This window comes from Anolis carolinensis, chromosome 3 (genome assembly GCF_035594765.1).
Source record: "Anolis carolinensis isolate JA03-04 chromosome 3, rAnoCar3.1.pri, whole genome shotgun sequence".
NCBI lineage: Eukaryota > Metazoa > Chordata > Lepidosauria > Squamata > Dactyloidae > Anolis > Anolis carolinensis.
This window is the reverse complement of record NC_085843.1, coordinates 102,756,842-102,773,165: the sequence shown is the minus strand read 5'-3', so window position 1 is coordinate 102,773,165 and position 16,324 is coordinate 102,756,842. Positions and strand designations below refer to the sequence as shown.

The 16,324-nt window shown below is 37.2% G+C and overlaps 1 protein-coding gene across 3 annotated transcripts in view; it reads left to right on the top strand.

Moving 5' to 3' along the window:
• The window catches only part of shroom2 (shroom family member 2), a 154,169-nt gene that overhangs the window by 62,804 nt on the left and 75,041 nt on the right, over positions 1-16,324 (top strand). For all 3 annotated transcript variants that reach the window (XM_062977246.1, XM_062977247.1, XM_062977248.1), the window contains exon 2: positions 15,519-15,670. In XM_062977246.1, coding sequence (XP_062833316.1) covers positions 15,519-15,670 — 152 coding nt within the window. The remainder of the gene's footprint in view (positions 1-15,518; positions 15,671-16,324) is intronic.

Here is a 16,324-nt window from a genome sequence, read left to right as displayed (position 1 = left end):
AGGAAGTTCTTTGGATGGTAGGTAACACAGAGGCAATTCCATCCAGTTAGAGTCCTTATACAGAACTTGAAGCTTCCCTTTCTTTGCCGAAAGAACTCACTAAGACCTCTAGGTCCATAAAATCTGGAGACCTACATCAAGTTAATTTTTATCTTTTTAATTAAACATTTAAATATTTGTGAAAAGTACAAATATCTGCCTTTTTCCCAGGGCTACTTCGTATTTTAAAAAATAATAGTTTCACAGTAGCAATTTTACATTGTTTCCACAAACATGGTCATTGGCTTTTTAAAAGATAGCTGTGAAGATAAATTGTTTCATCAGCGTTGCGGAAGGATATGACTTAAAAGCATTATGTCTTTCTGGAGTCTGGATGTCTATGAGGTTTGTACTGTTTTATCTAGCTCCAGTTCCAATTTGTACTACTGCTAGCTAAAACACTGTTGTTTGGTAAATGCATGATGTCTGAGATACACACTATTAAAAGTACTTTCCTTCTAGAGTGAGAGAAAATGAAAATGTCTTGCTCTCAAAAGATAGCCCCCCTTTTCTGTGTTCCCCATATAACTTTTTTATTGAGACTCCTAGATTATATTCATGGAGACATGCAGAAGGCCTTGTCTTTTGTTGATGGGTGTTAGATTCACTCACAGAATTATTTTCTTAATATGATTTAGTATTTCATCATAGTGAAGGATTGATGTTTCCTTGTAGCTTAATAGTCAATGTAAACCTATTAAACCTGGGTTTCAGCAGCAACAGATTTTATCTACCTTAAACCTCACCCCAAAACTATTAACATTGTAACAGCCCTTCCTTACAAATCAGTATGTTCTGAGCAATCGTAAGCAGTGAAAACCAGATATCCATCATTTTATTATCTTTTGTTTAGTTTTAAAAATTGTATATACAGAATCTTTTTGAGGGAAAAAAATCTCTCAACATCTCACACTAAAGCACATAATTTGACATGAATTGTACTCATTGAAGGTATTGTTGTTAGAACAGAGAAGATCCCATAGAAAATGAATTCTTTTACACAGAGGCTAAAGAGATAAAACAGACTCAACTAGTGCAGGATGAGAAACCTAAGCCAATGTGGTACAGGATGAAACTATATCACTGACAGATAGTTATTTAGCCCCATTCTGTTTGAATGATATCATTTTACATGATACTGTATGTTCTTTTACTACCGTGTATTTCCCCGAAAATAAGACAGTGTCTTATATTAATTTTTGCTCCCAAAGATGCATTAGGTCTTATTTTCAGGTGATGTCTTATTTTTCCATGAAGAAGAATTTACATTTATTGTTGAACAAAAAATGAACATTTATTATATACTGGCCAGTAGTTTTCATCACAAACCAGCATAACCAGACAAACTGTGCATCTTATCAAGAATTTCTTGTTACTACCATTATTTCCATGTACAACAATATCTATGGTACATACATTTACTGATCCTGCATGTTCTGGTGTTCTATTCGGCGGGCATGCTTCCAAACAAAAACTTTGCTAGGTCTTACTTTCGGGGGAGGCCTTATATTTAGCAATTCAGCCAAACCTCTACTAGGTCTTATTTTCTGGGGGTGTCTTATTTTCAGGGAAACAGGGTATCTTCTCTACTATTTCTACCCATGGTTTCTAATCCTCCTTTCTTGAGTAATAGGGCTTGAGGACCAAATGTGTTCTAGACATGTCATCTTTCAGCTGTTCAAAGGCTGCTATCATATCTCCTGGTCTTCCCTTAATCTTTTCTTCTCCAGGCTAGGCATACTCAACTCATTCAACTCTAATTCCTGGGACTAAGGAATGGCTCACCAATTGCTCAGGATTGCTCACTACCTTGAGCTGTTTATGTGTTCATTTCCTTGATATCCTCCCTTTTTCCTGACATTGGATCTAAGAAAGCTTACAATAAAGTTAAAACAGGATAGGGCTGAAAAACCTGATGGTATATACAATTAAGCATGCGAACACATTAAACATTAAGACACCATGAATTTTTTAAAGGAAATAACTGCTGAAAACATAACAAAGACAACATCCTTCCCTACCAATTCAGAACAGATAAAATATACAACTGAAATTGGGTATCTGTAACTGAAGTGAAAAGAAGCAACCATTTTGCTTTTTTTTTCAATTGCTTAGTTACTTTTTTCTTGGTTGATAAGTAATGTCAGAAATATAACTAAAGCTGGTACTCTAATTTACTTCACCTATGTGTCACGAAGAGTATGAAGTGACTGAACGAATAAACAACGCAATGTGTAATATTTTCCACAATATCTTTCTGGTTCATTTAACTGCTATAAAATGGTAACAGTGGTTTTCCTGAAGTGATATGGAAGGAACATAAATCTCAATGATCTTAACACAAGTAAAATTGCTGTGGTTAAATACTTACTTGTTCAAATCACAGACATTAGCCACAACAATACACCATGTTTGCTCCTGTCTTTTCCAGACTAAAGGCTTAAAGACTGAGATGGAAAAGAAATTAAAAATTGGATTTCATAAATGTTTTTCAGAAAGTATGGATTTTCTCAACCTGGGTGGCAAACTTGAACTTTTAACATGAAATATTTTATTGTTTGCTGTAAGGCAGTTAATAAGCATTCTTTAAAGCCTTGGAGGAACAGAAAACAAGGCAGTTCGCAAGGGGTAGGGATAGCACAAGTGGGACCAAACCATAAATAACTTCAGAAGAAACATGTATATTTTGTTATAGTAAAGGTCAGAAAGATGATATTCCAGGTGGAGAAATATAATTTTTATAGGGATGGTATCTGTATTAAGTTTGTTTTCTGGCTTGCACTTTCAGTAGCCAGGCCCATAAAGGAAGGCAAATTCAAGAGTTAGGATAAACTGACAACTGGAAAACACTGCATGACTCCCCTGATATTTAAAGTATTCCAGGCATATTTATTCTTAGTAAAATATTAGGTTAGTACAAACATACAACAGAAATATAGAACTTACATGTCAGAAATTGGACTGCTTAATATTGATGGAGAATAAAACATTGCTATATTTGCTTGCATCTCAGTAACATATCATACATTTAGAATATTTTTAAATGGTTGATGAGATGCTGGAGAGAGAGAGGTTTCTAAATAGTAAGTTTCAATAAACATGCTAAACAACGATGAGCATCAGAAATTGTAATAGAAAGATAATCTTCTGTATGCAAAACCATATCCCTCAGACACTTTACACAGACTAAAAAACAGCAACATTTTTCTCTTAGTGTCTTGGTTTTTAGGCCTGTTCGTGGGGTTATTTGGGGTTCTGAATCAGAAAATTGCATCAGCTCTAGTTTCTTAGATATGGTTATCATGGTTTTCTGCACGCAAGCAGATGGCAACTGGTACATGGCATGTGTAATTCAAAAACTAGAGCTGATAAAGGAAAACTGGTGCCATTTTTGGAATCAGCAGGTCAGATATACCCAGAAAGAAGTCTAACATTTAAGGCATCAAAATGTGTGTTAGCCAGTGTTATCCAAGCTCTGAGTTAAATGAAACTATTATTTAAAAATGCATGTTCCCCTTCCCATCTGAAACCCTCCATGGATATTGATTGTATCAGTCCAATATAAAAATCAAATGTATCCAATGAATGACATGAAAAAAGAAATGCACAGTTATTAAGCACCATTCTCTTAAGTAAAAAACCTAACCAAAACACACTTGTTCAGGATGTATTGTTGATTCTTTTCAAAGAAGTTATTGACATCATGCCCAGGAAGTATTAAAGACAACACTCAATAACTGTTTCGCCAAAACTTTTTCATTAACAGAGAAAAGTAGACATCTTAAAATCATTGCTCTTCGCTTTAACCACCTGCTGAGATGAGAGTAAAAGTTGCTTGCAAACATTCACAGGTTACTTTGGGTCACAATGACCCAATGTTTGAGTGTTTCCTCTCCAAAAATAATAGTGCATTTTGTTAGAGCACAAGGAAGTCAATACTTAGGTTTGTAAAGGGGATTTGTAACTGTTTGATAGTATTGATCCCTCATTACTAATGTTAAGGGGCATGAATTGGTCTGTTACGAGACTATCCTTCATACACCTTTGTCATACACCTTTGTCGTAAGAAAAAGGAAGAACACATTTCCAATGTAAGCATCTTTAGAACTCACTTGTCAGATAACTAATTCAATGTAAACAATATTTTGTGAATTATTTTGAACACTAATATGGGCATACATTTTCAGTTGTTTTAGACATGCCAATAGTTTTAGAATTGATCTCAAAAGCTGTAAGAATAAAACGACTGTTTTTTTCCCCCAAAGTCAGTGGAAAGAAGGACTGAAACAATGTCTGGCAATTTACACAACTATATAGAAAATAGAGTTGCAGAAAACTGGCACAGATGTTTTTAAACTCACCCACCCTTTATCAGGAAACATTTGACCCCATCTGTCAGTGGAATTTACAAGGTGCGTTTTGTATACAGGAGTCTGTACTCTATTTATATATGGAAGGTCATGGAAAATGTCACAGAGAAGATTGTTAACTGACGACTGGATTTGGATAAAGGTGCTTTTGATGTGTACTTTTGATAAGGAAAAGTGGTTGCAAACTAAAAGAAATATAACAGTAATGCATAAGGGTCATTGTAGAAGGGGCCAAGGAAGGCGGATATGGGAGAGGTTTAGATTGCCAGCATGCTAGTGTCCTATAATGTGCCTTATTTATTAGTACCCTGTTTCCCCTAAAATAAGACATCCCCAGAAAATAAGACCTAGTAGAGGTTTTGCTGAAATGCTAAATATAAGGCCTCCCCTGAAAGTAAGACCTAGCAAAATTTTTGGTTGGAAGCATGTCCGTCAAACAGAACACCAGAGCATGCAGGATCGGTAAATATACATACCGTAGAGTGTTGGACATGGAATTAATGGTAGTAACAAGAATTTCTTGATAGGATTCACAGTTTGTCTGGTTATGCTGGTTTGTGATGACAACTAATGTACAGTATATAATAAATGTTCATTTTTTTGTTCAACAATTAATGTGAATTCTTCTTCATGGAAAAATAAGACATCCCCTGAAAATAAGACCTAGAGCATCTTTGGGAGCAAAAATTAATATAAGACACTGTCTTATTTTCGGGGAAACACGGTATGATATATCACTTGGCAATAAATTTTTATAGTGATGTTTTATCTTTGTCATACTGCTAGAAATTTAATATAGCAGGTGTTCAGTACACAAATCCACCAAGTACAGAATTAGAAGAAAAGAAAGGAAAGGAAATGCAGAATATGTTGTTGTTGTTGCTGCTGCTGCTGTTGTTAGATACACAACAAGATGAGTACATAGCAAACAAGATCACTATGCTGGCTTTTGTATGCCGTCTGTGGCGCAGACGGGAGAGCAAGCCAGTGCAATTAACTGCAATGAATCACTGACCAGGAGGTCATAAGTTCGAGGCCCACTCGGAGCTATGTTGTTTGTCTTTGTCCTATGTTAAAAGGCATTGAATGTTTGCCTATATGTGTAATGTGATCCGCCCTGAGTCCCCTTCGGGGTGAGAAGGGCGGAATATAAATGCTGTAAATAAATAAAATAAATATTGCACCACACGCCGGACACTTCCCAAGTGTCTAGGACTATGTGATGTATCAGCAAATAATGTGTGCAGTTCTGAGTAGGGTGGCCTTTTGCTGCTGACAGATGGTAATTTTGTCAGCACCGATTGTTTTAAAGTGCTGGCCAAGGTCAGCACCCAATATGCTAATCACCACTGGGACCATCTTTATTGGCTTGTACCAGAGTCTTTGCAGTTTGATCTTTAAATCCTTGTATCGCGTCAGCTTTTCCAGTTGCTTCCCGTCGATTCTGTTAACACTTGGGATTGCAACATCAACAATCCATACTTTGTTTTTTCACACAATCATGAGGTCTGGAGTATTGTGCTCCAAAACTCATTATTATTATTATTATTATTATTATTATTATTATTATTTTATTTTATTTTATTTTTATTTATATCCCGCTTTATCTCTCCAAACGAAGATTCACAATTAAAAACATTTCAATACAACTTAAAATATACAAATATTAATACAGTATGAAACAACATTAGTATTAAAACAATTCAGGTTAAAACCATAAAAGCGTATAAAATCATACCACAAAATCACAGCAGCCCTTGATATGTGACAATCTATTATGTATAGACTAACCTTTTTTTTTTTTTTTTTTTTGGAATATGGAAATCACAATAGGAGATCTACATAGAATCTTGGTGCCTGTAAATAAAGTATGTGATTCTAACACAGGTTGTGTTTCTCCTAACTGCGAAGTTTAAACTCATTGGATTGAAAAGTACTCCTGTATGTAAACAAGGTATGGCAGCACTTGCTATGGTTTCCATTTGCTTAATTCAACAAGCATCAACCATGACACTGGAACTCTATTTAGCTGTTCCAGAGTTTCAAATTCATATATAATACTTTTTGAGTACTGTATTTATCTGGCTTTAGAGCAGTGTAGTTCCAGGTTGTATTATTTATTTAAGACAGATATTAAATGTTACTTAAAGAGGTATTAAAGGAGACCAACTCCCCCATCCAGACAAAGCCTATGTAATAGCAGCAGTTTTAGATTTTATCTTTTTTTTCCATAAAAAAAAAGACCAGCCAGATGTCCCAAGTCTATTTTAGGCTGGTGGAGATTTTATTTTTTGTGAGGTCATGGCCGATAACAAAGAACTGCTGATAACTGAAACTATTTTTTCCTGTGTTGGAGATTAATAAAAAGAAACAAAAAAGTAAAATCTCCAAGGACAATAACCCGATACAAAGTCATCATTCCACGTGAAACTAGATAGCCCGTGACCACGGTGTTTCCGCATCCAGCCTCGTGCTTGTTTATACAGGTGTCTGAAGAGGAATGTGGGCATTTTAGCTTAACCAATGAAAGCTGATAAGCTAATGGGCCTTGTAGGACTCTTGAGACTGGACCAACTCTATCAGCCTTCATCTGTTCAAGGCTGCAGACATGATCCCCTTTCGCCTCGTACCTTGACTGCTATGAGAACTAGAAAAAAGGTTTATAGCTCTTCTGGAATGTTACCTCTGTTGTTTCTTTTTGCCGCACACGCACACACACACCACTGTACAACAGACAGCTGTTTACAGAGTTTATCTCATGCTTATTGTTCAAAGTAAGCTTCAGGCGTAGGTAGCATACTATATTTAATAAACAATTGAAAGCTTTATGTCGTTGCAAGTCTTTCTAATAAGGCAACTTTGTGTCTCTTCTAATGACGACACTCTAGAGTGGATAGAGCACATGTTGGAAAACACCGCTCAAGACAAAAGCCTTTTTTGAGCTAAAGTCTCTGCCTAGAGATATGACCTGCTTAGTACTCGGAAGGTAGGCTTCCAGGGAGAGCCAGGTGCTTTTGGCTAGATTCTTAGAAAAGCAGTGGCAAACCTCCTCTGGATAAATTATTGAGGGAAATCTTAAGGTTGTCTCAGAGCCTGTTCGGCCATTAACCCCACAAAGATATGTAAGTAGTGTAATAGACCATGCAGAAGCAGGTGTCAGGAAATATGCTTTGTTGTTATGTACCTTCTGACTTTTGGAAATCCTAAGGCAAACCTATCATGGAGGTTTCTTGGAAAGATTTGATCGGATGAGGTTTGCCATTGCCTTCATGCGATCATAGAGTTGGAAGAGACCTCATGGGCCATCTAATCCAACCCCCTGCCAAGAAGCAGGAGCATCACCTTCAAAGCACCCCTGACACATGGCCATCCAGCCTCTGCTTAAAAGCCCCTCAAAAGGGAGCCTCCACCACACTCCGGGGCAGAGAGTTCCACTGCTAAACAGTTCTCACAGTTAGGAAGTTCTTCCTAATGTTCAGGTGGAATCTCCTTTCCTCTGAGTTTGTGAGAATGTGACTTGTTCAAGGTTAACCAAAAGCTTTCATGGCCAAGCGAGGATTCGAATCCTGGTCACAATCAAACAATTACAGCATGATGTTGGCATACTTAAATGTGCTTACCTAACCTGTTTTGTGTGAGTAAAGTACCATAAATTTATCATAACTGCACATTCTCTTAGCCAGTACTGCAGATTAACTTAATAGCTATCAATAAAGTTCTGACTCAACAGGCATGTAAACCTGTCTCTTTGTTGTCCAAAAACATTGGCTTTCTCCCCATGACCATTGCAATTTGTTAAACAAAACCATTTTTGGACACAAACAACGTATGAGCATAAGCATTTCTTTTATTTTGTTTGTTCACACAGTGTGCGGCCATGTGGAAGCATTCTGAGTGTATTTATTATTTGTTTTATTTGTTTATTAAATAAATAAATCATTGTTGTCAATGTATCAGTTGCTTATGTATTGGCAGCACGGATTGTGACATTTCAGCTTGCTTTTCTTTCACCGGTGCATCAGAAGCAGCCTATGAAAAGTTAGTATTTACTTCCAGGAAGTTCTTTTATAGTTAATGCTAGTAGAGAAGTAGTGTTTACATTTTGTTTTAAAACACATTGTGCAACTATGATAGATTCAGGGACCATGTTTTTTACTGTAGGACCCTCTGGGGCTGCACCCAAAATGCCAAGGGGAGAAAAACCAAACAGAAGTGTCCAGAAGACTATTTCCAGTTCTGAAAAACATGTTTGGGTTAAATAATGCAGGGCCCTTGCAACTTATTTTAAAGGTGAATTGTGAGTCCCAGAAATCACCCAATTTTCAGGAGAAGCAAATCAATTCGTTTTCTTTTTTGGCAAGAAAAATATCAGTCTTGGGGGTCTGTAGGGGTTCAAGAACACAAAAATAGTCTTGGGGAGCTGCATGTAGTGTCAAAATAACATATTACCATTTTTTCTAGATGGGCATGTGTTTGTTGTATTTAATACCAAAAGCAGACACTAGTTGCCAAATATGAGAACTCCTTTCTGCCTCTAACCTAACAGTTTCACTGGAATTCATTGAGGCAGTCATGAATCCACAATATAGACTTACACATTTGCAACTGGGTCATATTCATAATCCCCAAATATATTGTTTCTTAAATTATACTTATGGACCAGTGGGATTTGAGAGGGAGCTGTGAAACACATAAACAGGTCCAAAAGGTAATGATACATCAAAGGTGCTAGGGTATGAGCTCATACAAGATGAATAAGGACCTAAGTTACAGATTCAGTGTATGTGCCTTTAGGTTTCCTGATGATTATGGTGACCCCATGAATTTCATATATATAAGGTCATAGTGTTATTAGGCAAGGCATATTCAGAAGTGGTATTACCAGTTCCTTCTTCTAAAACATATCCTACAAAACTTGTAATCATTGGTGTTCTCCCATCCAAGTGGTAAACAGGGATGACCCTGCTTAGTTTGCAAGATCAGGCAGTATCTGGTGCCTTTTTGTTACGTTAGCCAACAGAAACTAATTGTTAACTGAGACCAGGAAGATGGTGCTTTCTTCTGTTAACCTAAATTTACCTTTCTGTAATGTCTGCATGTGCACGCATGTGTATCATTATGTTAAGGAAATTAGTTTGTTAAACATTAGTAGGAATGGGTCATCTGAAGCAGTTTGGCACTAAAATAAACGTTATGTGGAACTGTTTGTAGGTGTGCAAGCAAATATTTAAGAGATTTTCTTAGTTGTGGTACAATATATGAGACTCTGGGGGTTTATCCAGCCATCTAGTGTTCCCTATGTCAGCACCCATCAAGATCCTACCAAATTATCCCTGAAGGCCATCAAATGAACCACTGAGTCATGGCTTCAGTGGCACTGGCTACTGTGTTTCTGTGGCAAACTTTGGGACATGCAAGAGGCTGTCATTTTCATCCCTAGATATCAGTGAGTACGAAAGGGAGCTTTGATACTACACCTTTATGAGACTGGGTGGAAAGTGCATGTACATATGTCCTGCAATCAAATTGGCCTTTTGAACTGAAAGATTTGTAAGATTGTGCATGCCTTTTTGGGTATATGAATTTAAATTTGATTGATGGTGCCAACCAGTATATACCCACTGAATCAATGGGAACTTGGTAAGGCACACATATGCAATCCATTGATTCAGTTGCTCTACTGTAGTACTTAGACCTAACCATTGGATTTCATTCTAAATATTTTGCTTTTGAATAACTATCTGGAATAATGGATGAGTAAAGTAGTTGGTGCAATATCGCTGCCTTGCAGCATTTAATTTTTGTATACTTTTTATCATGTTTTAATTGTTTTGTTTTATAGTATATTTGTTGCTGGCCCTCGTGGCAGAATGTAAGCCGCTCTGAGTCCCCTCGGGGAGAAGGGCGGGGTATAAATGCATGTAATAAATAAATAATAAATAGTTGTCTTACTACACAGATACTCAAGGACCACTTTGATTTCTCACTTTTCAATCAGAACTTCTAAATTTGAACTTTTAAATCCTGAAAGTAGTTTAGTAATTTATATAATGTACATTATAGATATTAGAGCACATGTGTCAAACGCATGGCCCACAGGACGAATCCAGTCCAACAGGTCATTTTATGTGGCCCATGACACTTTCAATGTCAGGGCAACATAGTTAATTTATACAGTCCTATAATTGCAAAGGAGCCCCTGGTGGCGCAGCGGATTAAATCGCTGAGCTATTGAACTTACTGATCAAATGGCTGGTGGTTTGAATCCAGGGAGTGGGGTTAGCTCCCACTGTTAACCCCAGCTTCTGCCAACCTAGCAGTTCAAAAACATGCAAATGTGAGTGGATCAATAGGTAGCGCTCCGGCGGGAAGGTAATGGTGCTCCATGCAGTCATGCCGGCCACATGACCTTGGAGGTGTCTAAGGACAACCCCATCTCTTCGTCTTTGAAGTGAAGATGAGCACCAACCCCCAGAGTCAGACATGACTAGACTTAATGTCAGGGGACCATACCTTACCTACAGCCCTTTGAAGGCAATCATAAGACTGATGTGGCTTTTGGTGAAAATGAGTTTGACACCCCTGTATTAGAGTATTATATTGGACCCTGAAATGTCTAGTCATTAGACAATTTTTTGTTAATGTATTGTTATTGCTAGAAGAAAAGTCAGGCTGTAAATGCTTTAAAATAGCTAATAAAGTTAAAATGTATCATTTTAATGGTCTTAAGACAGGCTAGGAAATTCTTGAACAGAAACTGAGTTTTTGTTCAAATGTATTATAATATTTATATAGATAAAACAAATCATTTGCAAACCCATTTTTGTGTATTACAAAAAATGATCTGCACAATTGGTCACCTCCATAAACTATTAACTAAATTACATATTGGTCTGTGTGTCATTGGATGAAAATCTGTAGCAGATGGTGAAATGAAAGTGGTGAAAGGTTTTGTTACAAACATTTAAGGAATGGTTTATTTCCTAATATTCACCGCCAATTTATTCTTTTGTGAACTGTCCCAGCTTTGTATATTAAGATTGTTGCAGGAGAAGTGAACTTTCTTCTTCCACTTAATAATAATCAGAAATGTGACAGCAGATATTTCATATTTTGTCATAACCTTCTCCTGGAACTTTCCATTGGGTTTAATTTACATTATATTTCATTTATATCCCCGTGTAATTCTCTGGGAAAGTTGGAGCAGCCTGGAATGGGTTCCATAGCAATCTTATCTGTATAATGGCCAGGATACAATTGATTTAGTTTTAACAAAGTGATTGGGAATCTTTGGTGATTTTCTTATCTCCTATGAGCTCTTTCTGATACTATATGCATGGGAATAGTGTTCTAATAAAGAGAATTGGAGCTTGTTTCATTAATCTGTCAGAAAATAAAGAAGAATACTAGAAACACAGATGAATCAGATAAAAAGGAACGTATTTATACATGTTGAGTTTGATGTAACCATGATCCATGCCATGGTCTAGGCATGGTCGAATTCCTCGGAATCACCGTAAATCAGAATAAAAACGGTTCTATTCCGATTTTCAAATGGGGTTCTGACGTGCATTAATGCATTGGAATTAACCCTCAATTTCGAAGCATTGAACACCACTCGTTCAATTGGCTTGTAATTTAGATCGGATATATGAGAAAGTGTTTTTGAAACAACCAAACTTGTTTGCAAGGAGGAGGAGCCACCACTGTAGCACGTTGGATCAGGATAGCTCAAAAAATGAGGGTGGGAGAATCCCCTAAAGTCCCCCCCTCCCGTGCTGTTTTTCACTATTGCGCATGCGCATCCGCCATTAACGAATGAATTATGAATATTCAGAAGTTTCAGAGAGTTTCAATTTTTTTGCTTCAAAATTCGGAAATGACTTTAGGAACGAAGTGCCAGAGCCCCCTACTTTTGAAGAGAGTTTAGAACCATTTTTTTCCTGGATCGCATATGCCTACTAATTACAATAGGCCCTAGTGTTTGGTTATAATAACTCTTGTGGATACAAAAATCCATGGATGATCAAATCCCATTATACATAGTGACATAGTAAAATGATGGCCTTTATTTATTTATTTAAAAGCAAAATGAAAACTTCCTTCTTGGAATTAAAAAAAAACATTTTTAAGGCATGGATGGCCAAATCAGTTGATACAGTATGTGTGGGTATAGAGCAGTGGTTCTCAACCAGTGGATCTCAGATGTTTTGGTCTTCAACTCCCAGAAATTCAGATGTTATCTCCAAACGTTTTGTAAACTTTTGTATGGAGGAAAATATTTTCCTTCTTCTGCAATATTTGCTTTTTCTGTTAAGCTCCTCCAAAACAACTAAGCAATGTTTTTCTCCAGGTGCTTGTTAATACTAAGATATCCCCTGCTGTTTTGGGGGGGAAATGTAAATTGTACACAATTATTTAATATGGTAATATGAATAGAACAGGAAATAATCAGGAGCAGTGTAATGTTAGATCGAGACCAAGTAGGCAGTGGGTGAACTTAGATTGTACTCTTCTCTAAAGATAATATTTCTCTCCATGAAGCTTAGTTGCACACAGAGATTCCCAACCCCTTTAATACACTTTACAAAATATTTAAAATTAGTCTTTCTCTAGATTAGAAATTACCAACCAACAGTTAAAAGAAAGGCTTATTTCCTTCAATGTTCACTTCCCTTTGTAATGAAAGGGAAGGGGGAGAAATGTGCATGGTTTCAACCCAAAATGTGTTTGATTTCCAACCAGGCTTACTTGTAACCTCCAGTTGTGCTTAGTACTTCTTTAGATGGATGCCTTTGGGACACAGCATGTGGAATATGTCGGTGTTCTCATCCCCTGCTGAAGAATGATGCTTGGAGGGGGTAACAAAATGCTCTGAACTCAGTGTATTGCCAGCCTTAAAAAATAAAACAAACAGCCTCCCAGGGAACAATGAACATTCCTTGCAGTCCTAGGAGATGGATTCTCTTTAAAGCAGCATAGCACAAAGTCTCTAAGGGCTGATTCCTGACATAGCTGCGGCCCAGTATGGTGGGTCATTTTTTATTTCTTGAATCCCGTGACTTATTTGTTTGTGAACTGTGTGTATCCGATGTTGAGCTTTTGGTCCTCATAAGACCTTGGAAGAAATAAGTTACATACTAGTAAAAAATGTATGTTATCTCTCAATTTCCCCCCATCACTGGAAAGTTTCTGATTTCTGCTTTCTCAGTGTCTCAAGGCACCTTCTTAATGTTGTTTGTATTTGATTCCTGACCATATCCTCTGTGCTTTGGAAACCAGCTCTATCATTAGGGAGTAGGAGGGTTGGGATATCATGAAAGAAGAACAGATTTCTTTATTTAGGGTAGTACTGTGGTAGGATTGTTCTTGTTTTTGCTGTCGAGGAGGGGGGTTGCGGCTTGTGGGTTTTCCTGTCTCATCTGCCAAAATAACTTTGTTTTGGATAATATGGTTTCTGAGTTCAGCACTCACTCCCAACCATTCTTTATTGCTTGGCCTCAGGCAGTAATTGGTGTATTTAGCCATGTCAGGACCTTTTAAGAGGTCATCCAGGAATGCATTCCAATGGAAAGAAAATGCAGCTCTTGGGAGAGTCAGGATCCAGGATCCCCTAGGCACATTTCCATCTTCAGATTATGATAGTTTTCACTCTTTTACTTAAATATATTCATGAATGAATTATAGAAAATTGTACACCAATCTTGCATGCTCCGGAACTGAAATTACAGTGGGTTTAAAAAGTAAGGGGGAATTAATCCAGGTAGCCCTCATATCGCATTGAAAGACTTGCTTTTGATTTAACTTTAGGGAAATGTTGGTTTCCAAGTCATTTCCAACTAAGGTGGACCTATCACAGGGTTTTCTTTTCAGGGTTTTTTTCCAGAGAAAGTTGGTCTGTGCCTTCCTCTGAGGCTGAGCAAATGTGACTTGATCAAGATTACCCAGTAGGTTTCCATGGTCTCCCAGTGTCCTAGTCCATCAAGGCAAGGAATGCTCAGGCATGGTTTGTCAGTTCCTTCCTCCGAAGCTTATTACACAGCCAGGGCCATAGGCGGGTGTATGTGTGTGTGTGTTAAGGGTCAACCCCTCCCCCCAAAATGCATCAGGTTAAAAAAAACCCTGGTTTACTCATGGATTTTAACTGGTTAACCAATTCATGAGTAAGCCAGGTTTTTTTTTAACTCTTCCCCTGGCTATGGCCCTTCCCACAGCATCTGGTATTCCTTTTTGTTCTCCCATTTAAATACTAACCAGGGCTGACTCTGCTGAGCTTCAAACATCAGGTGGGATATGGTGCCTTTAGAATATATAGTTATCTCTTGAATTTTATACATTTTGTAGGGGTAGGATCCAATGTTACTGGGATACTTCTGTGTAGGAAACTGGAAAGGTATAAACTTTCCATTTTTTCCCATGATTTTACTTATTGTCAGTGCCACTATGATTGAACCTCAGCACATACTTACTATACAGATAACATATTTATTTTTGACAAAACCAAGCAGTGATGTGTGAGATAAATGTTGGGCTGAGTGTCAGTATACAAACAGAAATTTAATTGAGGCAAATTGGTGGTGTCGTTAGTTGAAGGAAATAATTTGAAATTTGAATAAGTACACAACCTGTTTGGACAGGGTTGGTTGATGTAATGTTAGATCTTAATTTACAGAGATTACTGGATCTGGTACTGATAATAACCAGGAGCGCATTTTTAAATTTTAGACTGGTGTTCTAATTAGTCCATTCCTTGGACAAGAAGAATCTAGCCACCATCCCATGTGCCTTGGTCACATCCAAGATAATTATAAAAATGCAGCCGTTGTTTTGGAACATACTTCCATGTTACCAACTTGATATATGTATGTGAAGAGGACAAGTAGCCTCTTTATATGAATAATATAATTCTACCTATACATGAATTTCACTTATTTCCATTGAGCATATTCAGAAGTGCTGATTTGATTATTAAAGCCTATATGGTCTATGATCAGGATTTCCATATCAAGTTGTCTTCTTGTGCTCCCTATTACATGAAGTTCAGTTCTGTGTACTGTTAGTATCAACTACTATTCAGTCTATCTTTACAGTTTCATTTTTATTTTTCAGATCGAAGAAGGCAGTAAAGCTGCAGCTGTCGACAAGTTGCTTGCAGGAGATGAAATTGTCAGTATCAATGATGTAGGCCTCTCTGGGTTCCGGCAAGAAGCTATCTGCCTCGTGAAAGGCTCTCACAAGACACTAAAACTTGTCGTGAAAAGGTAAGGTCCCAATTTATAATGACAAGAACAAAGTTCTAGTATTGCATGAAGCAGTTGAATTGGCCACAATTATTTTACTCTTTGCTTCCATGTATTTCTGACTCTGGTCTTGAAACCATCTAAAATCTAGACTGTCTCAGCTAAATTTGTTTTGATTCATTACTTTTATGTATTTATGTTAAAATCTTTTTGAAAATATTACCTGCATTCCTTTGTTACAACATGGCTGATTCCCAGGGACAAAGAGCTATTTTTATGTGTTTGTTAAAAGTAATTTTGCTTTATTTTTCTAGAAGTTTCAAAGGCCAAAGATTTTCCAGGCTTGTTCCATAGTATTTTTCAGTTCAGAAAACCTGTGGAATAAAAAGTTGGGGCATACACATATCATTTCATTTCAAGAAAGTCTAGAGAGCCCCTCAGATTTAGGCATATTGTTTAACCTCACCCCTTGTCCAATCATTCAAAAAGCGATAATGGCTTCAGTGCTGTGTAGTCTTATCACTATTACCTTGACAAAGATTAGAGATGGGAAAATTTTGGCCTTCCAGATGTTCATCATTTTGCAGCTGTGGCTGACTTTGTCAACCCCATGCCATGCAGGAAAAGCACAAACAAAGCTCCTTCAACAGATAGTCATTCAGCCTCTGTTGAAAA